Source organism: Mustela erminea, chromosome 5 (assembly GCF_009829155.1).
Source record: "Mustela erminea isolate mMusErm1 chromosome 5, mMusErm1.Pri, whole genome shotgun sequence".
NCBI classification, from domain to species: Eukaryota; Metazoa; Chordata; class Mammalia; order Carnivora; family Mustelidae; genus Mustela; species Mustela erminea.
Window position 1 is genome coordinate 681809 of NC_045618.1, and position 21616 is coordinate 703424.

A 21616-nucleotide genomic window follows, 5' to 3' on the forward strand; every position below is an offset into this window, starting at 1 on the left:
CCAGGCTGGACAGCCCGGGATGCAAAGGCCCGGCGAGCTCAGTGCTGCCCTCGGGATGTGGGGCATAACCCAGCCAGAAAGACAAGGCCAACTCCAAATTCGGGGAGCAAAGAGTACGTTTTTGAGCCAAACGAGAGAGATGATCTTTCAGCATGTTTGATGTAACTGTCCAGAAGATCCAATTACAGACTCCTCCACCCCAACACGGAAGCTTAAGTTTCCGTGATCACTGTGCGAGGCGGCCCAACACCCCCAGGGAGATTTAACTTCGCTAAAAGGTGATCAGAAATTCACCCAATTGAAGGAGAAGCTGGCAGTGTCCTGCTTTTATGTTTCCATGTGCATATATTGACAGGTTGCTTAAAAGGTAGCGAGCAGAGCGGAGCCCGGTCTGTTTAGGGTTATAAACGAATAGGTAACAACAGTAAAATGAGGCACACAATTTTTTTTTTAAAGATTTTATTTATTTATTTGACAGACAGAGATCACAAGCAGGCAGATAGGCAGGCAGAGAGAGGGAGAGGAGGAAGCAGGCTCCCTGCAGAGCAGAGAGCCCGATGCGGGACTCCATCCCAGGACCCTGAGATCATGACCTGAGCCGAAGGCAGCGGCTTAACCCACTGAGCCACCCAGGCGCCCCACAATTTTTTTAAATGTAATGAAAACTGTGGGCCTGGACTGTCGTATCCGGCTGACGGAGACGCGGGTCCCCACAACCCATTTCGCAGGTTTTCTCGGGCGGTCGTTCTCAGCCAGCAGTGATTTCACTTCCGTGGAATTTTGCAATGTCTGGAGAGATTTTTGGTCGTCACAGCCAAGGGGGAGGTGCCACGGGCAGCCGGTGGGTAGAGGCCAGGGATGCCGCCGAGCCTCCCACGGTGCCTGGGGCAGCCCCCACCGCAAGGAGTTGTCCAGTGCGAACGTCACTAGTGTCCAGGTTGCAAATCTCTGGCGAGAGGACGAAGTTGTTCAAAGGCCTGTGTGGCAAGCCGAAGAGCTTATGTTCTAGTGTCTTCGTTGTGCTTTGTGTTCTGGGGGCCAGGCAAGCACAGGGTAAACGTTCAACCTTTACATACAGTGAAAAGTACTCCTCCTCCCAAAGTCGGTCATCCTTGGCCCCTCGGTGCTCCTTCCCGGGGGCCATTTCTGCCTCAGTTTCCCACGAATCCTCCCAGGAAACGAGTGTGGACGCTTAGGGCAGCACGCTCTGCTCAAACGGGCCCTGGCTTTTTCTCAGTGAGCGGCCCAGCCTGGAGATGCTTCTCAGCCCTGGTTAAATGGGGCCGAGAACACACTGGACTGTGAACCGCACGGGGGAGGAAGTCTGTGTTCTACCCACTTATGCATACTAAGCAGCAGTGTCTGGCGGGGACCCTCCCCTGTGCACGAGGGGGAGCTCATCTGTGTGTCGGGTCCAGCTCCGGGCTTATAAGTCCCGGGCCTGCATGTTTGTGACCTTGACAGGGAGGTAGGTCGCTCCAGATTAAAGGAACTTTTTTGGTGGGTCCCTTCCACTCCAGTACATCCCAAAAGTTGCAAAAGTCATTCTAAATTCTGGCGTAGCGGCCAGACTGCTGAGCAAGGTTGCCCCAACACCCGCCCCCGCCGTGGGACAGGACTAAGTGTGGGCTGGGACACGCAAGGGATGCTTGCCTTGGAAGGGTCGCTGAGCCACCAGCCCAGGCCTGACTGGCATTGTTGCGGATGCCCAGAGACTCGGGCCAATTTGTCCCCATCTCTGATGCACAGCACCAGCTACCCAAGCTTGGAGGGTGGTCTGCCTCACGGAAAGGGACAGCAGCATGGGGGTCCCAGCAGCTGTCCCCCTGGGGAGTCCTGAGCCATCGCTGTCTCACTGCCATTGGGCAGTTAGAAGAGTAAACAGACGGAGGCCCAAGTGGAACACTGAACGCAGACCGAGTCCCCTGTGCAAGCCCCACGCCCTACATGCGATGTCTCGCAATGTCCTGCTCCCAAGGTGGAGTAGAGGTCACGACTCTCCTGGGCGTGCAGGTGGAGAAGAGCAGGGCACACAGCCCACGTCCTCTGCCGAGGGCCCCACACGTGCAGGTGTGGGGTCTGGCCAGGCCTGCCTGCGGCACTCGGGTCCCTGGCCGCTGCCCGCTGTGACTCCCCAGATGGCCAGTGTGGGCTGCGGTCATCAAGGGGGCCTCTGTGTTGCAGCGCCTCCCCCCAGAGCTGTTTCCTCGGGCAGACAGGTGCTCAGGAAACAGGCCCCTTCCCCTTCATGAGGATTCACAGAGGCTTCCATTCCGAACGCCTCTCCAGTGCCAGGAGCCAGGAGCCAGGCTCAGTCCAGGGGGACCCTGGTGATGGTGTTGCTGTTCCCTGCAGTCAGCTCTGGCTTCCACCCAGAGCCCAGCAGCCCTCAGGGGCGGGGCCTGGTCTCCCGGGCTAGCGCCCACCAGGACCCCAGGAGGAAACTGTTGCCTGTGAATCCAAGCAGCTCTCCTCGTGAGCCGCGCCCCCAGCCGGAGCCCAGCACAGTCGGGTCCCGCTCCCCGACCTCCGACCCGCAGGTTCCAGGGCTCACCACCTCCGCTGCGCTCCTTCTCCGACCTGCCACCCCTTCAGCAACGGGGTCCCACATCCCTGCATCTAGAAGTAATCTGAAAACTTCTTTGGCTTTTCTGTTGCATTTACTGAGGGCCTGGGAGCCCTTTCTGCTCGCTTATCCTTTAACATTTTTTCCTATGCGTGTTATTAACTTTTGTAAAGAAAAATACTTGCTTTGACGTTTACGAGAATCTCGGAGCTCCCGGCCAGCTCGGTCAGGGGAGCAGGGGACGCTGGATCTTGGGGTCATGAGTTCGAGTCCCACGCTGGGTGTAAAGATTATGTAACAATAAAATCTTTAAAAAAGAAAGAAAGGAAGGAAGGAGGGAAGAAAGAAAAACAGAATCTTGCTGGTAATAAAATTCTGGATAAAATAGATTATGTGGATTTTTTTTTCTTCTCTTTGTAACCAATACATTGTTTCTCTCCTTGATTCACCCGACGAAAACTCACGTGTGCTGCCCACGGTGGAGCGGAGTCAGCTGAAGGAAAACGGCACGAGCCTTATGACGAAGTTGCTCTCGCCAACATTAAAAATGGAGCTGGTTATATAATTTGGGGGTTGGGAAGAATACTTTAAAGATGAAATCAACAGCAAAATCTGTAGGGGAAAGAAAGCTAATAGATGTGCCTACATCAAAAGGAAAACTTCTCCCTATCCTAAAGCTCCAAAAATCCAACATCCAAACACCAGGAGACCCGGAGAGCTCAGAGGGAGACCGTCAAGCAAAGAGGGCGCCTCTCCAGCGGAGGGACCAAGACATCCAGGCTGGAAGGGTGTGCCGGCATCCAGCACGATGGAGAAAAAGCCGACCGGTCCACCCCGGAACACAGCCTCTCCGCCTCCTCACCAGCCAGCTCTCGGGGACTCGAGAAAAGTCCCATCCGGAGTTTCCAGAGCGGGGAAAACGGTCTCGAAGACCATGGTTGGAAATGCGCAGAATTCTCTCCCATAACTCCACGAGCAAGAGGCCAGCGGCGGCCTTCCGGTCCCCAGAAACACGGTTTCTGACCGAGAGCTCAGGTCTCGCACTCTCACTCCTGTGACTCGGGCGTGAAACGCCATGAAAGAGATAAGCCCAAGTCCAAGTGCAAGGTGGGGGGGGGGGGTGATGTCGCTTCTCTGAACAGTGGGCAGATGTTCTGGGGAGACCGTGGGGAGCTGTCTGGGACTGGAGTGGGTCACAAGGGAGGCTCCAGGGCAGCAGACACCCGGGCTCTGGCCGCAGGGTGCCCTAGCCACTGGGCCTACGGATAGCAGGTCCCGTGCACCCAGTGCGGACCCTGCACCACCCCCCGACCCACCACCCGCTTATGGCCGCTTGCTCCTGGCAGAGTCCGAGCCTCTGATGCCTGAGCTCCTGTACACGGCGGACGCTTTACCGGAATCTTCTAGTTGACCCTCCAGCAGCCCTGCGAGGTGAGCATCACCATCCCATTCACAGGCGAGAGAAACAGAGCTTACGTCACTGCCATGACGTCACACAGGAACTGACAGCGCAGGACCCAGAGCAGGTCTGCATGCACCCGGCCCCAGGCTCATGCCATCCCACCTCCCCGACCGCTCGGGCTGAGTTCCGAGAACACAGCCCTGGTAACACTCGTCCTGAGGGGCAAGGAAGGCAGTGTCGGACCGGGCACCCATGAAGCTCTTGGCAACTGTCAAATTTGTAAAAGTATCTGTCTTTTGGTGTTTAGTTTGCATATATATATCCAAGTAACATGCGTTCAAGATTTAAAGAGGCAAACGGTGCTCCGAGGAAGCTGGATGGCCGCCAACCCTGCTCCGACCTCCCTGAGACACACACACACACACGATCTGTGGCAGGGTGGGGATGCAGCTCTAAGGGGGCTCCCGAGCCAGGCCTATCCCCCACTGCCACCCGCTGTCCCCTGCTTCCCAGCCCTGCGTGTCCTGGAGGCCGTCCAGGACCGCTGGGCACATGGTCTCGGAGAATTCCCCGCACACACCCCGGCGCTCCAGGAGGCCGAGGGGGGCCTTGGCAGGGACAGAGCGGCAGGAGCCCAGGAGCAGCGCGCCCAGTGACTCAGCCACCTGTAATCTCTCTGCGGGGGAATTCATCCAAAGGGGAAAACACTGACCACATCCCTGGCGAAACACGGTCTGTGGAAGTGCTCTGTTTCCACTGTCATAACAATAGCCAAGAGACCGCTTTTACAAAAGAAAACGAAATGTCCCCAACCTGCGACCCTCTCCCTGCCGTGACTGCTTCGTCTTGGGGAGATCCCGAGTGCGGGTCCTTGGAGATGCCCTCAGAGCATCACAGAGCAGAGCCGAGGCACCCCAGTTCCCTCCCGTGGGAATGGGGCCCCGTCCCCCACCTCACAGGGGGCCGTAAGGGAGAGGAGCTGATTTTTGTGATGGCCCTGGCCCTGGACACAGGAGGTGTCCCCTCCCCACACCGCAGCCTCAGCATTGCCCCCTCCCCTGGCTCCATCCATCCTCCGGCCCTCTCTGGGACACTCCCACCACCATCCTGGTGGAGGCACTTTCCAGCCCATGTCCTCCACGGCCCCTCCAGCTCTGCCGGCCCAGGGCCCGGAGGGGGTCTCCTCACAGGGCCCACCACACAAGGTGTGCTCACATGTGCTCAGGAATGAGTCCTGCAGGCCCCAGTCAGGTCTCAGCCCTCCCTCTCTGGCCTACATCCTCTGCGAGGACCCCAGCACCGTGTGTCCCCACTCAACTCCTCCCTCTCTGTGCTCCCGGATGCCCCCAGAGCTCCTGGGGTAAGCGTGGATGCTGGTCCAGCTCTGTCTCCATCAGAGACAAACGGAGTCCCTGAATGCTGGGCCCGGAATGGGTGATGTCCCCCAGGCTTTCACATGACGGTCCTTCACTGACCGCTCCCCCCCCATGCGTCATGCTCTGCTTCTTGATGTGGGTGCTGGTTATATGGGTGTGTTTGGTTTGTGAAAACCCATCATCCGTACTCTTATGACACATAGGCATGCGTGTGGTCTGTGGATTTTACATTTTACTTAAAAATTTACTTTAAAAAAAGTTACTTAAAAGCCTTTTTTTATCCTAGGGTGATGAGAGGGAGACTTGAAGTGGAATGGGGTTGGGGATTATAGGTAGTCAGGGAGGACTTCTTGGAGGAGGCAACATTTGATCTGAGACCTGTTGGGTAAGAAGAAGCCAGTCTTGGAGGAAACTGAGAAAAGCGCCAAGCACTTTCTAGCAAGTGCAAAGGCCCAGGAGGTGAGCAAAGGTTTGGGCTCTAGAGGGAGGCCCCGGCAGATGTAGGTGGATCCCAGCACAGAGTGTGGGGTTAGAGGACTCTAACAGGTCAGAGTGCAGGCACCAGATCAGGCAGGGCCTATACCCAGATGAGGAGTAAGGACCTTACTCTAAATGGGACAGGAGGTCGTGGAGGGTTTTGGTTGGGGGCATGCCGTGGTGTGATTTCCCCTCTTACTGCAGAGGAGAAAAAAGGACCTGGGCTTAAACACCCCACAAGTCCTACATGAATGAATGAAGATAACAGGTACCCAGAGAGCTCTTAGGGTATGAGAACACAAGGGGACTTACACACCATTTTACAGAGGAGGAAGCGGGGACCAGAGAAGGCAAGTCACTTGCCCCAAATCGCACAGCACGTTAATGGCTAGAGCACAGAGACTAAAACCCCACCCACCTGATACACCGTGGCATCTCCCACCAGAAGAAGAAATCCTCCTAATTTTGCAAACTTTCTATCAGATTCCTAGTTCAATCAGCATCCGGCCCAGACTGGAGCTGGGTAATCAGGTTCATTTCCCCCTTTCTGATAACTGGGCGGGGAATCCCACTTCTTGCTGATTCTCCTCCTGGGCAAGGGAGGCAGAGGCCTGGGAGCAGGTCTGGTTGTGGGGACTGATGGCGGACAGAAGACATAGGGAAGATCTGGCCTCTGGGGACCGCCTCCCAGCTCCTCGTGGCACGCCGTGCCATTGTTCCTGATGAGGGCAGGAAAGAAGACCAGAGCTAAGGCCCGTGGGGGACTGTCTTCCCGAGAGGAACCTGGGAACGAAGGGAAGAAGGAGGAGGGGGGCGAGGGGCAGAATGAGGAGGGGGAGGAGGACGGGGCGGGGAGGGAGGAAGGGAAGAAGGAGCAAGGGTCCACAGCGGCCGGGGCTAAGACCTTTCCCCCATTCGCTGGGCTACTTCTCCCATGACCCTGGCCAGGGGTTATCTTTCTCCTCCCTTACAGACAGGCGAGGGTAATGGGTCAGCCCCAGGACACATGGCTGGCTAGTGACATAAAGGGGACTGTGGTCTTCTCCTCTCCCCGGGGGCCCTCCCGTCCTTCAGCCCAGACACCCCACGGTCCTGGAACTTCCTGCTCAGTTACTAACCTTCTGTCTTCTTTCCCTGTTCTGTTCTATTTGCTGCTCGTTCCCTGTACCAGCTCATCTCCTGTCTGTCTGCACCCCCAGCAAGACCCCGATCCTATGTCCCAGCACAAGGTGGGCTCCCCAGGGCGGCGGCAGCCCTAGTGTTCAGCAGAGTGCCTACCACACACACGGTGTGCACTGTCTGGGGACGTGAGGAAGCGGGTCGCAGAGGGAAGGCGTTTCTGAGGGGTGGCATTGGGGTCCACGCCAGCGCTGAGGAGTCGGCCAGGCCACAGGAAGACAGGAGAGCCACTCAGGCCACTTAGGCTCCCCTAGGTCAGAGGCCAGGTCTAGGCAGGCAGGTCAGGGAGGAGGGCGGCGCACACTGGCGCTTCCCCGGGCGCCTTCACAAATACCAGGCCTTAAGATTCCAGCCCCGACCTCCACGGTCTGGGGTTCGTTTCCGGATTTGCTTTGAAGCCCCCGCTGTGGGTCTGTCTCTGCCATGGGGCCAAAGCAGGAAATGTAACTTCGTTCCAGCTTGGAGAGGAAGTCACGGGAGTGCGTCAAGCCGAGAGAGTCTTGTGAGCAGCGCAAAGCCGCCTCCTCCGGGAAGACTTCCCGGCTTTCCCTGGTCTGGGGCCCCCTACTCTGAGTACGCTCAGCAGGGCGCGCCCTCCCCCCCGCCCCCGTCGGCTTCTGCTCCCCGGGCTGCCCTAGTCACCTCTCGGTGTCCAGGCCCCGTGCGGCAGCCCTGTCGGCCTTGGGAACGAATGAGGGCCCGGATACGTTAACAGACCAAAACGGGGTTGGGGCGAGCGGGGCCCACGGCTGCCGCGCGGGGGAAGCACCTTCTTCAGGCGAGGGGGGTCCGAGGGCGCGGGGCGGGGGGGCGGAGGGCCCGGCTTGCGCGGCTGGACGCGGAGCATCCTCGTGACGGTTCCCCTGCCCCGGGGCCTCCGTCACGAGGAATCGCAGAAGGGCGGCCCTAGAGACAAGGCCCGGAGGCCCTGGGGCGGGGCTCGCCTGCGGCCGACCAGTCCCCTCTCCCACGTGCCGCCGCGCGGCGCCGCAAGCCCGCCTCTCCCCGCCCCGGAGCGGCCCGAGGGGCGGGGACCCCAGGATGGGGGCGGAGCTAAGCGCGGAGGGGGCGGGGCGGCCGGAGGGGGCGAGGCGGAGCGCGGAGGGGGCGCAGTGGACCGAGCGGGAGGAGCTAGCCCGGGAGCAGGCGGCTCCTGCACGACGGCCGCGCGCGGCGGGCTCGGGGACCGAGGGCTGCAGAGCGCTCGCACGGGCGGCCCGCGGGTGGCGAGGCGGGCACGACGCGGGCACCACGTGCTGTGCCCGGGCTCCCCCTCCACCGTCCGGGCCAAGCGCACCGCAGGGCGGGTCCCCGCGACGCTCCAGCCGCCGCTACCCGAGCCCGGAAGCCTCGCGGCCGTCGCCGGGCGGGAGGAGCGGACGCGGCCCGTCCACACCGGGAGCGTGGTGCGCGACCGCAGCTGAGCCTAAAGGGTGCGGCGCGGGGGGTCGCGGACGCTCACACAGTCTCCACGCCCGACCGCCCAGTCTTTGAGGGTGGCCGGCCGCCCCGACAGCGTGGGGAGGGGGGCGCGGTGGCGGACGCCTGTGCCCGCTGCGCTTCACTCCCGCCCTTTGCCGTCCGCGGGTGTCCGCCACGGGCCACGCTGGACACCTGCCGCTGCTGCCCCTGCCCGGCCTGTGTGCCGCTGCGCTCAGCCTTGCTGAGAGCCTGGCGGAGCCCCCGCGCTCTGGGGGTGCTGACCGAGCCAACCGCAGAGCCAGCTCCGTCTGCCTCGCCCACTCCAACAGCCGCCCCAGCTCTCTCCTTGCCTCGTGCAGTGTCCGGAATTCGGCGAGGGCGAAGAGCCGAGCGGCCCCAGCAGCTGCATGGCCAGCCAGGCCTGAACCCTGGGAAGCGGGGTTCTCAGTGAGGACAGCTCCCTCCATGTCAGTACTGGGAGCGATGGGGCAGAGTGGGTCTCTTGCAGGGGTCCGGGTGGGGGTTGATGACGTCAAGAAGCAGTGTCTGGCCTCTGGACGGTGTTCACCACTCCCAGGAGGGCCATGGAGGTTCCTTAAGCCGAGAGCGCCCCACCAGCTTTCTGGGCCACCCAGGGTGATGAATTCCTTCCCGCCCAGACTCAGTGTCCTGTCCTACCTGAATGCTGGGGATCCTACCAGGTCCAGGGCTTGGATGTCCTGCGGCAGCCTCTGCCCACCCCAGCCCGCCAACCCTATGAGGTCCACTCCTCACCCTCTAAGGACTTACTCCGACTCCTACTTAGGTGTCACCTTTGTGCTTGTGTAAGGAAGCTGTAAGCATCTGTGAAGTCCTCGGGGGAGAAGCAGAAGGCAGGAAGGTAGCCCTCCGTTGCTGGGGACTTCTGAGCTCTCATCCAGGAGGCCTGCCTGCCTCTGGTCTTCTCTAGATTCTGGGGCTTCTCTGACTAATCAGGGGCTGCAGGGAGCAACCTGAAGGCCTGAGGTGTGCATGATGGAGTGGGGGTGCTGGAGGGGTGCATTACTGGCCTGGGTGGCCACAGAAGGTGCACCTGCCACCCAGGGGAGAGAAGTCAGGGGGAGCAGATTTTGATCCCTGATTATGACCTTTCCCATTTTTGAGCACCTTAGCATCATTAGGTAGTAAGCTCCCTGTCCTCGGAGGTATCCCAGTAGATGCCGGTTGGTCACAAAGAATGAGGGAGACAGACGGATGCATTGCACAGGGGTGTGGAGGTGCTAGGTGATTTCTGCACTCCCGTAAGCCTGGACTGGGGGGGGGCATATCTTCAGTATGCATGTCATGTGGCTGGACGTACCTTCTCCCCTAGCTCCCATGTGTGCCCCAGAAGCTAAATCAAAAGGCACGTGATTGAAATGCCTTCCCTGGTCGACGGCAGTTGATGCTCGTGCTGACGCCGAGCCACGGTAAAACATTACCAGCAGCAGGGCTTCAGAGGAGGGGTCAGAGTCAGAGCCAGACTCGTATCCATGCAACCATCTGCACCTGAATTTCATGGCTGACGGTTCTCTGGAGGAAGACTTGAGCTTGAATGTAAAGGAAGAACCCATTTGCCACACGTGGTGTCCAGGCCAGGAGTCCAGGCGGGACCTTGGGTCAACCTGAATGTCACCAGGTGTGTTATCCCAGGGCCAGCGCTGCGCCCAAGGGAAGGCCGGCCCCAGCGGCTCCTGGTATGAACAGCACAACGACTCTTCTTTGAAGCTCGGCCATCGGCCATCGGCCATCAGGAAGAATCTTAGTGTCTCGGAGGGCGTGTGCGCTTACAAAGAAGATACGTGTTTGGAAAGTAGAGAACCACAGTGCCTTCATCGGTAGCACCAAATTGTGATTATTTTTCTTGGTGTTCATTTTAAAAGCCGCGTGCAGCTCCTTTCTCACTCATGCGCAGGGGATTGTGTTTTGTGGGAGGAACAGCAGAGAGAAGGACCCCTGCTATTGTTCCTACCTGTCTTCCCGCCACCCAGGCCCCAGCCGTCCGAAGCGCTGGCCCTAGGAACCAGCAGTGCGACACAGGGTGCTCTCCTGAGAGGCCATGAGACGGTCCGGGAGCTGTGAGCACGCTGAATCAGACATAATAGCTTCTTACATGGTCATTTCTTGAAAGACTTTTATTTATTTCACAGAAACAGAGCCAGAGAGCATAAATGGGGGGAATGAGAGAGGGACTGAGAAGCAGACTCCCCCATGAGCAGGGAACTCGACGTGGGGCTCGATCTCAGGACCCTGAGATGACCTGAGACAAAGGCAGATGCTAAAATGACTGAGCCACCCAGGTGGCCTGTTCTAAAATTATCCTTTCAGGGTGCCTGGGTGGCTCAATGGGTTAAACCTCTGCCTTCAGCTCAGATCATGATCTGAGGGTTTTGAGATCGAGCCCCACATCGGGCTCTCTGCTCAGCAGGGGGCCTGCTTCCCACCCCCGTCTACTTGTGATCTCTCTGTCAAATAAAATATTAAAAATCATCCTATTTCTTTTTCCTTGAAGATTTTATTTATTCATTTGAGAAAGAGTCAGAGAGAAAGCATGAGCAGGGGGGCGGGGCAGAGGGAGAGGGAGGAGCAGACTCCCGGCTGAGCAGGGAGCCCAACATGGGGCTCCATTCCAGGACCCCAGGATCACGACCTGAGCAGAAGGCAGACAGACACTCAACCGACTGAGCCACCCAGGTGCCCCTAATATCATCCTGTTTACAGACTATTGTAGAAAGTTACACTAATCAGTCCGTATGTACCGCATCATGGACACCAGCCAAGGTGTGGGAGGCAGAGACATTCAGCCTGGAGTCTGCTTGGTCAGAAGACCCTGGTCTGCCTTGCTGTGTGACCCTGAGCGAGTCACGTTGCCTATCTGAGCTCCGGTTTCTTCCCCCATAAAATGAGGGGGTCCGTGATTCAGGGATTCATTTTTACACGTCTGTGTTCTTTTTTTCTTCCCATGCAAACTGTTTTCAGGGTCACTTCTTGCCACAAAGTGGAGATCCTATAAGCATCATAGTTCCTTTGACTCTTTGTTCTTGTGAATTGTTTCCTTGATGGAGGTCAGGGCGCTTCTCACTGGCTCTTACCATCGAAGCGTGCTCACCCAGAGGAGGACTGTGGATCTCAAGGAGGTGTTGGCAGTCACGGCCCGAGCCCAGCTTGGAGCCGGCCCTCGTGAGGCTTCACTGGGGACTGCCCTGAGTGTGGGAACAAGACCCAGGTGTGGCCTCGAGGGACAGCCCGGTCCTGCCCCTGGAGCGGAGGGGACGGTGAGGAGGGAGGCGTGGGTCCACGGCTCCCACGCACCCTGAGAAGTGAACCGTCGGCAGCTGTGGACAAGTGGGCCACGAGCAGATCCACGCACGGAAGTGCAGCGTAGCCTCCATCTCCCTCACCTGTAATCCGAGCCAGCTGTCCACCTGCTACTGCTTTCACTGTCCGCGCGGGCCAGCTCACACCCAGCACACATTTGCTGCAGGCTGGTTGTGCGTCCGGCCCTGCGTTGGCCGAGGGGCGGGGGCGAGGACAGGCACACGCACACGCACGCACATGCGCACACACACACATGCGTACATGCGCACACACGTGGACGCACATACAGACACACGTGCACGTATGCACACACACATGTACGCACATATGTACGCTCACACACGTGTTTATGCCCAGCGGCTGTGACCAGCTTTGAAAACCACCTCACAGTCTCCCTCTATTCTGTTTGCATGGACTCCCCTGAACACAAGGGCGCAGACAGCCCTCAGGCTGAGAGGGTGGGGACTAGGAGATCCAAGCCGGGGACGGGGATGTGGGCACTGCTAGCGGCAGAGGAAGGCGCCCAGGGGCAGGAAGGCATCCTGAAGGGGACAGCAGCTCACGGCGGAACAATACGAAGTAACAATGCTCCAGCAAGATGCTTGGAATTGTTCAGCTTCTATTCACAAAATGGAAGAGCCTCAAATTACATAATGCAAAAGCCGACAGAGTTATGGGGGCCAACCGGTGCCGCGGTGGCAGGGGTTTGACACAGCTCTCGGGAAGCGGGAGCTCAGCGGATGAAAGGTCAGGGACAGAAAACCTCAACGATGCCAACGATGCCATTAACAAGCTCCATCGATGGGGTACGTTCAAAGCCCCGCAGCCGACAGAGAAAGGACATTCACGTGTTCGGGGAAGTGACTTCGTAAAGATGGACCGTGAGCGGCCACGGAACCATCTATGGCAGGAGGAGTGCAGTCCGGCCAGGCAGACCTCCAGCCTCCGATCACAATCCGCTAACAATGTAGCAAAATCCTGCACGCTGCAGGAAAAGCTTATAAGTGATGTCAAAAAATAAAGCACAATGGAAATTAGGACACATTCAAAACCGAACAGTGAGAACGCTGACGGCGAGAACAGGTCCTCCGTGTGTGCGGGGTGTCAGACCTGCTCCAGACGCTTCCTACCTCCCCACCCCATTTCCCAGGGGAGGAAAACGAGGCACAGTGGTGACAAAACCGCAGGGTTCCAGGGTGGCGGAGCGGGAGCCAGAGCCAGCCTGGAGATCCAGTTCAGAGCTTCGTGTCCAAACCCACCGGAGCAGCTGACGCGCTCTCAGCTCCAGCTCTTGGAAGGAAGTGGCTCGTGGCCGGTCCTTCACGTGGGACGGGTGAGCACGAGGCAGGCGCCCCGTCAGGCACCTCATTCCGACTCAGGAGCCTCACCCCACCCTCCCCTGCAGCTTCTGAGTCGGAGCTGGGTCTGGACGTCCTGCCCCACACTAGGCCCTGCCTAGTCTTTTCCCCCTCTCCTCCCTGGCTCCCGAGGGGCTCCTGACCCCCTTCCCAGCCCAGCCTTCCCTGCTGAAACCCCAGCCCACATCAAGGCCCAACTCAAAGGGCCCATTCTGGAGCCTTCCCACCCACGTGGGGTGCCCCGGGGCCATGAACTGCAAAACTGACCTTGCTGTCCCTCTGGGTCCCTGTGCCGGGCCCTGAAGGGCTCTGCGTTCAGCTGGGAGTGAAACTTCCCTACAGCCTTGAGTTTTATCCTCAAAATTCATCCAGTTTGCAGTCGGCTCCATGTTGATTTTATAGAAATCCTCACATGACAGACTTAGAAAATGCTCCGAGCAGCCTCCAGGCAGCGCGGCGGCGAAGCGGGCACTCGCGTAGGCTCCCTGGTTGGCCTCCTCTGGACCCGGACCTCACGCTGACCCGCTCCTGCTGTTCCCTCTGCCTGGGGGGCCGGCCCCGCGAGATGGGGTCTGCCTGTGCGCCCACAGGGGCTGTGGCGCTCGCCGTCCTGGCTCTCCGGCCCCTGGACTCTCCGCCTCCTGGTCTGAACCCCCTTTCCCTTGCCTGCCCCCCACCTGTCAGCGCATCATCAGGGACATGGGCAGCGGGCTGGGCCTGACCGACAAACGGCACGCACGTCCCCGCTCTGTGCACTGATAAATCACACACTCCAGCCACCCCTTGTTTTGGCTTCCCCTGCTTCCTGGGGGCCTGCAGGGCACCTGCCACAGGGTGCCCATAGTTTAGTCCCTTGTGGCCTGACCCCCTCCTTGGTCAGAGCAGGAGCCTCCTCCCGCAGCAGCTGGGGACAGGCCTCCTTGATCTGCTTGGCGCGCCTGGAGGGGTGTGGAGACTCTGGCTGAACAGTACATGAGCACGGCCCCGGCCCTGACCTTTCCACCAGATGCTTCTCGGCTCTCAAGTCACTGGTTAAAATGCCAAGTAAACAGAGATCTGTGAAGCCACTTTCAGCTGCCTGGGGGTGGATGGGCTCCTTTCCGAATTGTGCCAAGAATGAATAACCCCCTAGCCACCACGCTGGGCGGATGTGGGGCAGGGGGTGCTGCCCCTGCGGGGGTCCAGCTGCCTCCATGGGTAATTCCAGCGGTTGCTCCGAGACACCCCAGGGAGACGGCTGGCTAGAAACGAAGACAGGGTAGCAGTTCGGTCAGCAAGACCCAGGTTCATAACTCGAGGAACAAGGGAGAGGCAGCCTCCCAGGTTCTAGCCAAGCCAAAGCCTTAGAGATGGGGAGACTGGTCCCAAGACGTTTCCCAGGACAGAAACCCATGGCATGGCCTCTCTCCCTCAGTCTGACGAGGTCCCAGGAGGAAGGCAAGCCGGCCCATTCGGTTTGCCTGGGGCTGGTTTTCTGGCACCTGGGACCCGCCATGCTACACATGTGCAAACCCAGGTGGGGGTCACCCTGCCCCCCCGGGTTACCGTTTCTCTCTCTTCCCTGTCTCTAAGGTCTCCCAGGCAAGTTCTAGGGGGTCAATGAAATAGGCAGACATAGCTGAGGCCCAGCCTGTCCCCTGGACCCTCTGGGCCCTGGCGGGTGGGGGGTGGGGGGAGCTGGAACTGCTCGAGGCTCTGACATTGCCCAGGCCCTGCCCTGCCAGGTGCCCGAGCCCCAGATCTCTGGTGCAGCCGGTCTCCCACGGACTCACTCTCTTGTACGAAAGACAATTTAAAAGCTCTCTCGGAATAGCTGAACCTCAGTCTCCATCAACATTTCTTCTGATAAATGCCGGGATCCACAAAGTGGGTGTTTGGGGACAGTTTAGCTACGGGGGGCTTGTCTTTCTGTTACTTTGCAGTTTAGGGAGACCCACACAGCTCTGTCCCTGACTCTCTGTGTCACCTCGAGCAAATCTGCACACCTTTTAAAAAAAAGTTATTATTTTAAAAATGTTAAGTGCCGTGAGTTCCTGACGGGGAGACAGAGATGCTCATCTCTACCACACTGAGCTGCTCTGTGAAGTAAGGGAGAGACACCCACCCTGCACACAGAAGGCCCTCAGCTGGGGTTTGGGGAAGTCGGCCAGGGTTCAGTGCAGACACAGGGACTCCCCAGGGAAGAAACTTGAGATTTCTGCCTCCTGGGCCCCAGCAGCCCACAGCTCAGCTCTGCTGTTAAATATTTGTATTTCTTTTCCAAGATTGCTTTGGCTCCTTGGGGAGAAGAGGGTACCCCAGTACATTGGTACTGGGAATGCAAAGGGGCGCAGCCACTGGGGGAAGGTTCCTCGAAAAGCGAAAACTAGAGCTACCCTACAATCGGGCAGATCCCCAGGCCCAGGGGCGGGTTTTGTTCAGCGGGCTTGGTGTTGGCAAAAACACTCGGCGCTCCCGGAAGCCTGGGGGGCTCGGTGGGTTGAGGGCTGGACTCTTGATTTCCGTTCAGGTCCACATCCCGGTCCTGGGGTCCGGCTGGGCACAACGTCATCCTTCCCGACGCCCACGCGGCCACACAGCGCGCAGGCCGGCGCCGGGTCCTGGGCACCGAGGCGGGGCGCGAGAGCAAGGGCCGAGGGCGGCGTCCCCGGGTCGCGACGGTGCGGAGCCGGTACCGGTGCGCGGAGGCCCAGCCACGCAGCGGTGAGCCGGCGGCCGCGGCCAGGCCCGTATCCCGGCAGGATGACCGAGCTTCCGGCCCCGGGGACACCCCGCGGCCGTCCCGCCGACCGCTCCCCAGCCATGCGGCCCGCGCGTCGCAGAGCCAGCTCCGGGGCAGGGCGACGGCGGGGGATGGCGCGGAAGAGAACAAAGAGGCTCTGCCGGGCTCACAATGGCACCATTGTGAGCGCTCGGGGCTCCCAGTTCCCCTTCTGTCCCCAACCTGCGCCGGCGCCTGGAGGGCCCGGTGGGAGGACGTGGGAGCCCTCCCGGAGCTCTGCCAGCGCTGCCCAGAAGGTCAGAGGGGAGGCACCGCCATCAGGACCCTGATGGTGGGGGGGGGGGGGGTTCTCCCTGGGATGCAGATGAAGAATCCGGCGCTCGGAGCGGGAGAGACACTTCCTGACGTCACAGACCAAACTGGGGGGTGGTTCGGGAAGCGGTCGGCCCCTGGCTCCAGGCTCTACCTCCCCCGGGATTTAGAGACTCAGACTTTAGACATTTGACCTTTTGTCAGAATGAGGTTGTATGTTGTCACTAACCATACTGACGAGATATAAAAAAGTAAACGTTTATCTTAAATATTTAGAATATATCTAAACTCCTATTCTGTTTTGGCACCCCCCCCTTCTTTTTAAAGCAATAGCTTAGGGGCGCCTGGGTGACTCAGTGGGTTAAAGCCTCTGCCTTTGGCTCTGGTCATGATCCCAGGGTGCTGGGACCGATAGGGCTCTCTGCTCATTCGGGAGCCTGCTTCCTCCTGCCTCTCTGCCTGCTTGTGACCTCTCTCCCTCTCCCTCTCTCTCTCTGTGAAATAAATTTTTAAAAAAATATTTTAAAAATAGCTTATTGAGATATAATTTACATACTATAAAATTCACGGGTTTTTTTTTTCCCCTTAGAGGGACAGAGAGAGGGGACGGTCAAAGGGAAAGAGAGAGAGAGAGAGAACCCCATCGGCCCCAGACCCAGCGCAGAGCAGACCCTGGGCTCCATCTCGCCATCCTGAGACCCTGATCTGAGCTGAAATCAAGAGTCAGATGCCCCACGGGCTGAGCCACCCTGGGGGCCCTATAAGATTCATTTTTTAAACTGCACAGTTCAGTGAGTTTTTCATGTGTGGATGTAGACTTAAGACCATGCAATTTAGAACATTTTGTCGTCCACCCCCCCCCCCAACCCCGCCACAGCCATTAACCTGCCTCCACTGTGTCTCATCTCCACGGATCTGCCTCTTCTGGACAATTCTCATGAATGGAATCCTACAATACCTGGTCTTTTTGGTTCGCTTCTATCCCTGAGCATAATGTCCTCCGGAACATCTCCGCTGCCGCCTGAGCCGTCCTGCACTTCTGGCCGAAGGCTGTGTGGGGATCCGGGTAGACGGTGAGATTACTGTTCACCGGATGGCAGACGTGTGGCGGTTTCCACGTCGTGGCTGTTGGGGACAACGCTGCTGCGAGCGCGGGGTACGGGTCTTGTGGGGCCGTGTTTCCACTTCTCATTTCTCGTGGGTCCGTGCTAGGTGGTGGCCCTGCCGGGCTGGAGGGTAGCTCTGGGTGCGAGCTTCGGAGGACCTGCCTGCCCTTTTTGAGGCCGTGCCGTGTTCCATGCCGGCTGAAAGCCTAGGAGGGTTGTGGTTCCTCTTCCTCCTCACCTGTGCTCTTGTCACCTGTCGGCTTCCTGACAGCCTTGGGTGAACTTGGCAGCGGGGTGTGGCCTCTGCTGAATGGCCCGGCCGCCTCACCCTATCCCCACGATGCCCAGCGCTGGCCGGGGCTACTCCTTCCCTACATCAAGCCTGTGTCCTGGAGATGAAAGAGATCCCCGGCGGGAGCACGTGGCAGGATTCTCCTCACTTAAACCAGGCCTCGTCCTGCCAGACCCACAGGCTAGTGAGGAAGTCCAGCGCTCTGCGGGCCAGACAGAAGCCATGCATATGGGCTTCTCCGGGGTCCGGGAGGCGGTTTGCGAACAGCAAGGCTATATGGGTTCCCATTGGGCATCCGGACCCAGCTGGTCTCAGACCAATGCCCGTGCGCTGACTTCCTGCACACTTGGCCGAGAAACAGCGCTGAGGCAGAAGGGAGTGTACTTGACCATGTGTGTGCAAAGAAGAGCTCGCTCACCATCTGGGAAGCAGCAGCGCCTTCCTGGGGAAGGGGCCTCCTGACCGGGCTCTTCCGGGATGGAGCTGGCAAAGGAGAGTGGGGAGCGAGACACTGGGCCCGGGAGAAGGACACTGGCCTCCTGGAGGCCTGCGGATGCAAGGTTCTTCTCTTCCCAGCTCAGTGTGGCTGGAGCAGCAGGGTTGGGACTGGGTGGGGGGAGTCGGGAATCAAGGCCCAGAGGTGAAGCAAGACTCCTCAACGCCAGGCAGGTCTGCTGACGGTCCGACCTCGGACTTCATCCCGGCGGTGGACAAGCCTGGAGAGTTTTAGGGGAAATATCCGAGAGATGGCGCTGGCTTCAGAGGTCTCCCCAGATCATTGAGGAGTCTGGTACCCAGAGGGCAGAGGGAAGGGCACCGGGCTGGTTCTCAGCTCAGCCATCTCCGTGGTGACTCTGGAAGATGCTACAGGTCCCTTGGAATGAAAAATCCCTGCGAGAGATTTCAAGTGTCTTTGTGTCTCAGGCCCCTGCCTTTGTCCCCGCGCCTCAGAACAAAGAAAGTGAATGGAGAGTGGGAGGGGCAGGAGACGTGGGGGTCAGGTGGTGTGAGGCAGAGGGGCCTGTGCAGCCTTAGCCCCGCATCCTCCATCCGTCCACCCTCCCCTGCAGGCCTCCCAGGACCAGCACCTAATGGCAGTCAGGTCATGTTTCTTGGGAAGAATCCTCGTCGTACTCGGGGAGAGTCTACGGAGACCAGGGCTTTCATCCAGGGGCCCGGGCGGGCAGTCGGCCATGAGCTCCTTAGGGACTCCCGAAGCCCGCCCTCACTCCCCATTCCCTCCTATTTTGCAGCTGAAGACATAGAAGCCCGCATTAGAGACATGGTCTGCACAAAGGCTAAAAATTGCAGAACGGCCTCAAAAAATTAAACTTAGAATTACCCAAGGACACAGAAATTCCATTTTGGGAAGTATGCCCAAAGGAGGAAGGCAGGGGTTCAAACGGATATTTGCACACCAACATTCAGGGAGAAGGTAACATAAGGCAGATGCCCTTTGACAGACGAAGAGATAAACCTGAGGAGGCACAGATGCACACCAGAATACGGCTCAGCCTTGAACGGGAAGGCCTTTCCGACATCTGCTAGAACGTGGTACCTTGAAGATAATAGGCTTGGTGAAATACGCCATCACAAAAAGACAAGGACTGGATAATTCTACTAGGGTGAAGCTCTGGGAGGGGTCAAATCGTGGGTCCCAGGGGCCGCGGGAGGTGCACGGGGAACTAGAGTCTAATGGGGCCAGAGTGTCAGTTTGGGACAATGAAAGAGTTCTGGAGACGGATGATGGTGACCCGACAACATGAAGGCACTTACTACCCCAGAGCCCCGGGGTTCACAATGGTTGAAAAAGGGAATTTTACGTCATGAGTTATTCCACCACCATTCTGAAAAAGAGAAACACACACGCACACACACGTGCACACGCACACACACACACACACGCACACACACTTCTAAAGGAGCAAGCATCCAGATATCTTTGGTCTGCAGCTGTTCCTTCTGAGTAACAGGCTCTGTGGAGCTGTAACGTTTTGGTCCGGTACCCCAGGAATTGGTTTGGTTTAAATGGCTTAAAATTGGAGGTACCACGAGCCCCACGATCAGCTTTCCTCCTTCACCTGGACAGCTAGAAAGGTGTGGACCACACTGGCAATCCTCCTACACAGGAGAGGAACTCAGGACTTCTGGGTTCTCATCTCTGTCAAATTGTAAGGCAACCTATGAACGTGGAAAACGGGTCATGGTCTCATTCACCAGTCCTACCTCTGTTTTCCTTTCTTTTCTCTTTCTCATCTATTTTTTTAAAATTTTTTTAAAATTTTATTTACTTGTCAGAGAGAGCACAAGCAGAGGAACAGCAGGCAGAGGGAGATGTAGGCTCCCTGCTGAACAAGGAGCCCCATGCGGGACCCGATACCAGGACGCTAGGATCAAGACACGAGCAGAGGGCAGACGCCCAGTCCACTGAACGACCCAGGCATCCCTCATCTATTTTTTTTTAAATAACCTTTTTTAAAAAACGGTTTTGGAAGGATTTATGTGCATTTTAGGAAGCTAGAGAATAAAGGCAAACAAAAATTGAAAAGTAAAATTTGGGATTCCTAGCCCCAAGTGTCACCATTAATAACTTACGATGTGGCCTTCTTTTTCCTGAGAGGAGAGATTACATTTTGCTTGCAGTCCCCTTCTTCCAATCAGCCCCCTCCGCTTTTCTCCTAGAGTGAATTTTCAGCTCACTGGATAGTCCAACTATGTTCATTTCCCCCCGGTTGATCCCCAAATCTGCTGGACAGCTCCTTACCCAGAACAGTGTCCAATCCAGGATCGCCCATCCCATCTGCCTGGTATGGCCCCTGGGCCTCTTCATGGAGCAGAAGTCCTTTCTGGAAACACAGTTCTCATTGAAGACCCTTGGCCCATTGTCCTGCAGAGTCCCCACCCCCCAGGGACGTTGGGTGGCTCAGTTGGTTAAGGACCCAGCTTCTGCTCAGGTCATGGTCCCGCTGTCCTGGGAACGATTCCCCTATTGGGAGAACCCGCTTCCCCCCTCCGCCTGCCGCTCACTCTGCTTGTGCTCTCTCTCTCTCTCTCTCATTCTGACAAGTAAAATTTAAAGAAATCTTTAAAAATAAGTAAAACCTTAAAAAAACACAAAAGCATTTCCACTTTCTGATTTTGTGTTACTGCGTCCGAGCGGTGTCACCCGGCTGGTTGCTTCCTGAGAGCGGGAGTCACTCGGGGCCGGCAGATACACACAGGACACTTCTGGGTAGAATAAACAAAGGCCACTGGTCCCGCGACCTTCACACCGCATCACTACTAAAGACACACTCCCCTGTTGAGGATTAATTAGTAAAGCCACTAGCAAAACTCAGATGACTTTCCCAGGGTGGTGACCACCCGTCTGTGCGTTCTTCCATCCCACCGCCCCTGCTGCGCGTGTGAGGCATGTGGGTCCGTCACTCTGATCCGTGTGGATGTCCAGTTCCCCACCAACTATTAGCCGAATGGCTTAATTACAGTTTGATAACCCTTGTTTCTTTTTTTTTTTTTTTAAGAATTTTATTTATTTATTTGACAGAGATCACAAGTAGGCAGAGAGGCAGGCAGAGAGAGAGGGGGAAGGCGGCTCATCGCTGAGCAGAGAGCCCAATGCCGGGCTCGATCCCAGAACCCTGGGATCATGACCTGAGCGGAAGGCAGAGGCTTTAACCCACTGAGCCGCCCAGGTGCCCCTGATAACCCTTGTTTCTAAGGGTTTGCGAAATTATGCTTTTTCTGATCCTACACGTTTGTGGGATTTTTCCTTCCCATGAAGCAGAGGACTCCTTCCTTCATCGAGGGGAACTAGGTGGTGATAATTACCGTTCCTGCTAGAAAAGCAAAACAAGTCTTTACTTTTTCAGTTCCAGGGGGAGAGCCTTGAAGTAGTGTCCCTTCCCACACTGAGTCTAGGAGATAAAGGTCCTCACCCCTTTAGATCTGTGGGAGAGGCAACACTATAGGGTATTTTCAGTTAATTTCTGAGACTGCTTCGTTTTTCCATTACCGCCTACTGTGTGAAGAATATGCCGTGCTTTGGTTGCAAAATCCCCTAAAACCTCA

The 21616-nt window shown here is 57.6% G+C and overlaps 2 protein-coding genes across 5 annotated transcripts; one reads left to right on the plus strand and one right to left on the minus strand.

The window, feature by feature from the left end:
• Window positions 1–658: 658 nt before the first annotated feature.
• On the minus strand, window positions 659–8010 carry LOC116590285 (basic proline-rich protein-like). 4 transcript variants are annotated; one of them, XM_032341883.1, is made up of 3 exons: window positions 7770–8010; window positions 7100–7220; window positions 659–1269 (listed from the first exon to the last, which is right to left on the minus strand). In XM_032341883.1, exons 1-3 carry the CDS (start codon window positions 7845–7847, stop codon window positions 1193–1195), a joined length of 276 nt encoding a protein of 91 aa, XP_032197774.1. In that variant the 5' UTR covers window positions 7848–8010; the 3' UTR covers window positions 659–1192. The 4 variants fall into 4 exon arrangements, 3 of the variants coding, with proteins under 3 accessions (XP_032197774.1, XP_032197770.1, XP_032197771.1); XM_032341879.1 differs by having other exon boundaries at window positions 659–977; window positions 7643–8009; XR_004285520.1 differs by lacking the exons at window positions 659–1269; window positions 7770–8010 and adding exons at window positions 3937–5350; window positions 5425–6604 and having other exon boundaries at window positions 7100–7261.
• A 4549-nt stretch (window positions 8011–12559) lies between these two features.
• On the plus strand, window positions 12560–19773 carry LOC116591991. The gene is made up of 4 exons (XM_032345476.1): window positions 12560–12564; window positions 15626–16134; window positions 17028–17223; window positions 18977–19773. The coding sequence occupies exons 1-4, from the start codon at window positions 12560–12562 to the stop codon at window positions 18990–18992; spliced, it is 726 nt and encodes a 241-aa protein (XP_032201367.1). The 3' UTR covers window positions 18993–19773.
• Window positions 19774–21616: the final 1843 nt, after the last annotated feature.

Excerpts from the sequence above, each read along its gene's own strand:
- LOC116590285 (XM_032341879.1), bottom strand. The coding sequence starts at position 7,847 with ATGCTCCGCGTCCAGCCGCGCAAGCCGGGCCCTCCGCCCCCCCGCCCC. Across the intron at positions 7,221-7,642 it reads CGGGGCCTGGACACCGAGAG|GTCTTCCTGTGGCCTGGCCG; the intron begins GTGACTAGGGCA and ends AGTGGCTCTCCT. Across the intron at positions 978-7,099 it reads CAGTGCACACCGTGTGTGTG|GCCTTTGAACAACTTCGTCC; the intron begins GTAGGCACTCTG and ends CTTGCCACACAG.
- LOC116591991 (XM_032345476.1), top strand. Across the intron at positions 16,135-17,027 it reads CTGCCAGCGCTGCCCAGAAG|CCATTAACCTGCCTCCACTG; the intron begins GTCAGAGGGGAG and ends ACCCCGCCACAG.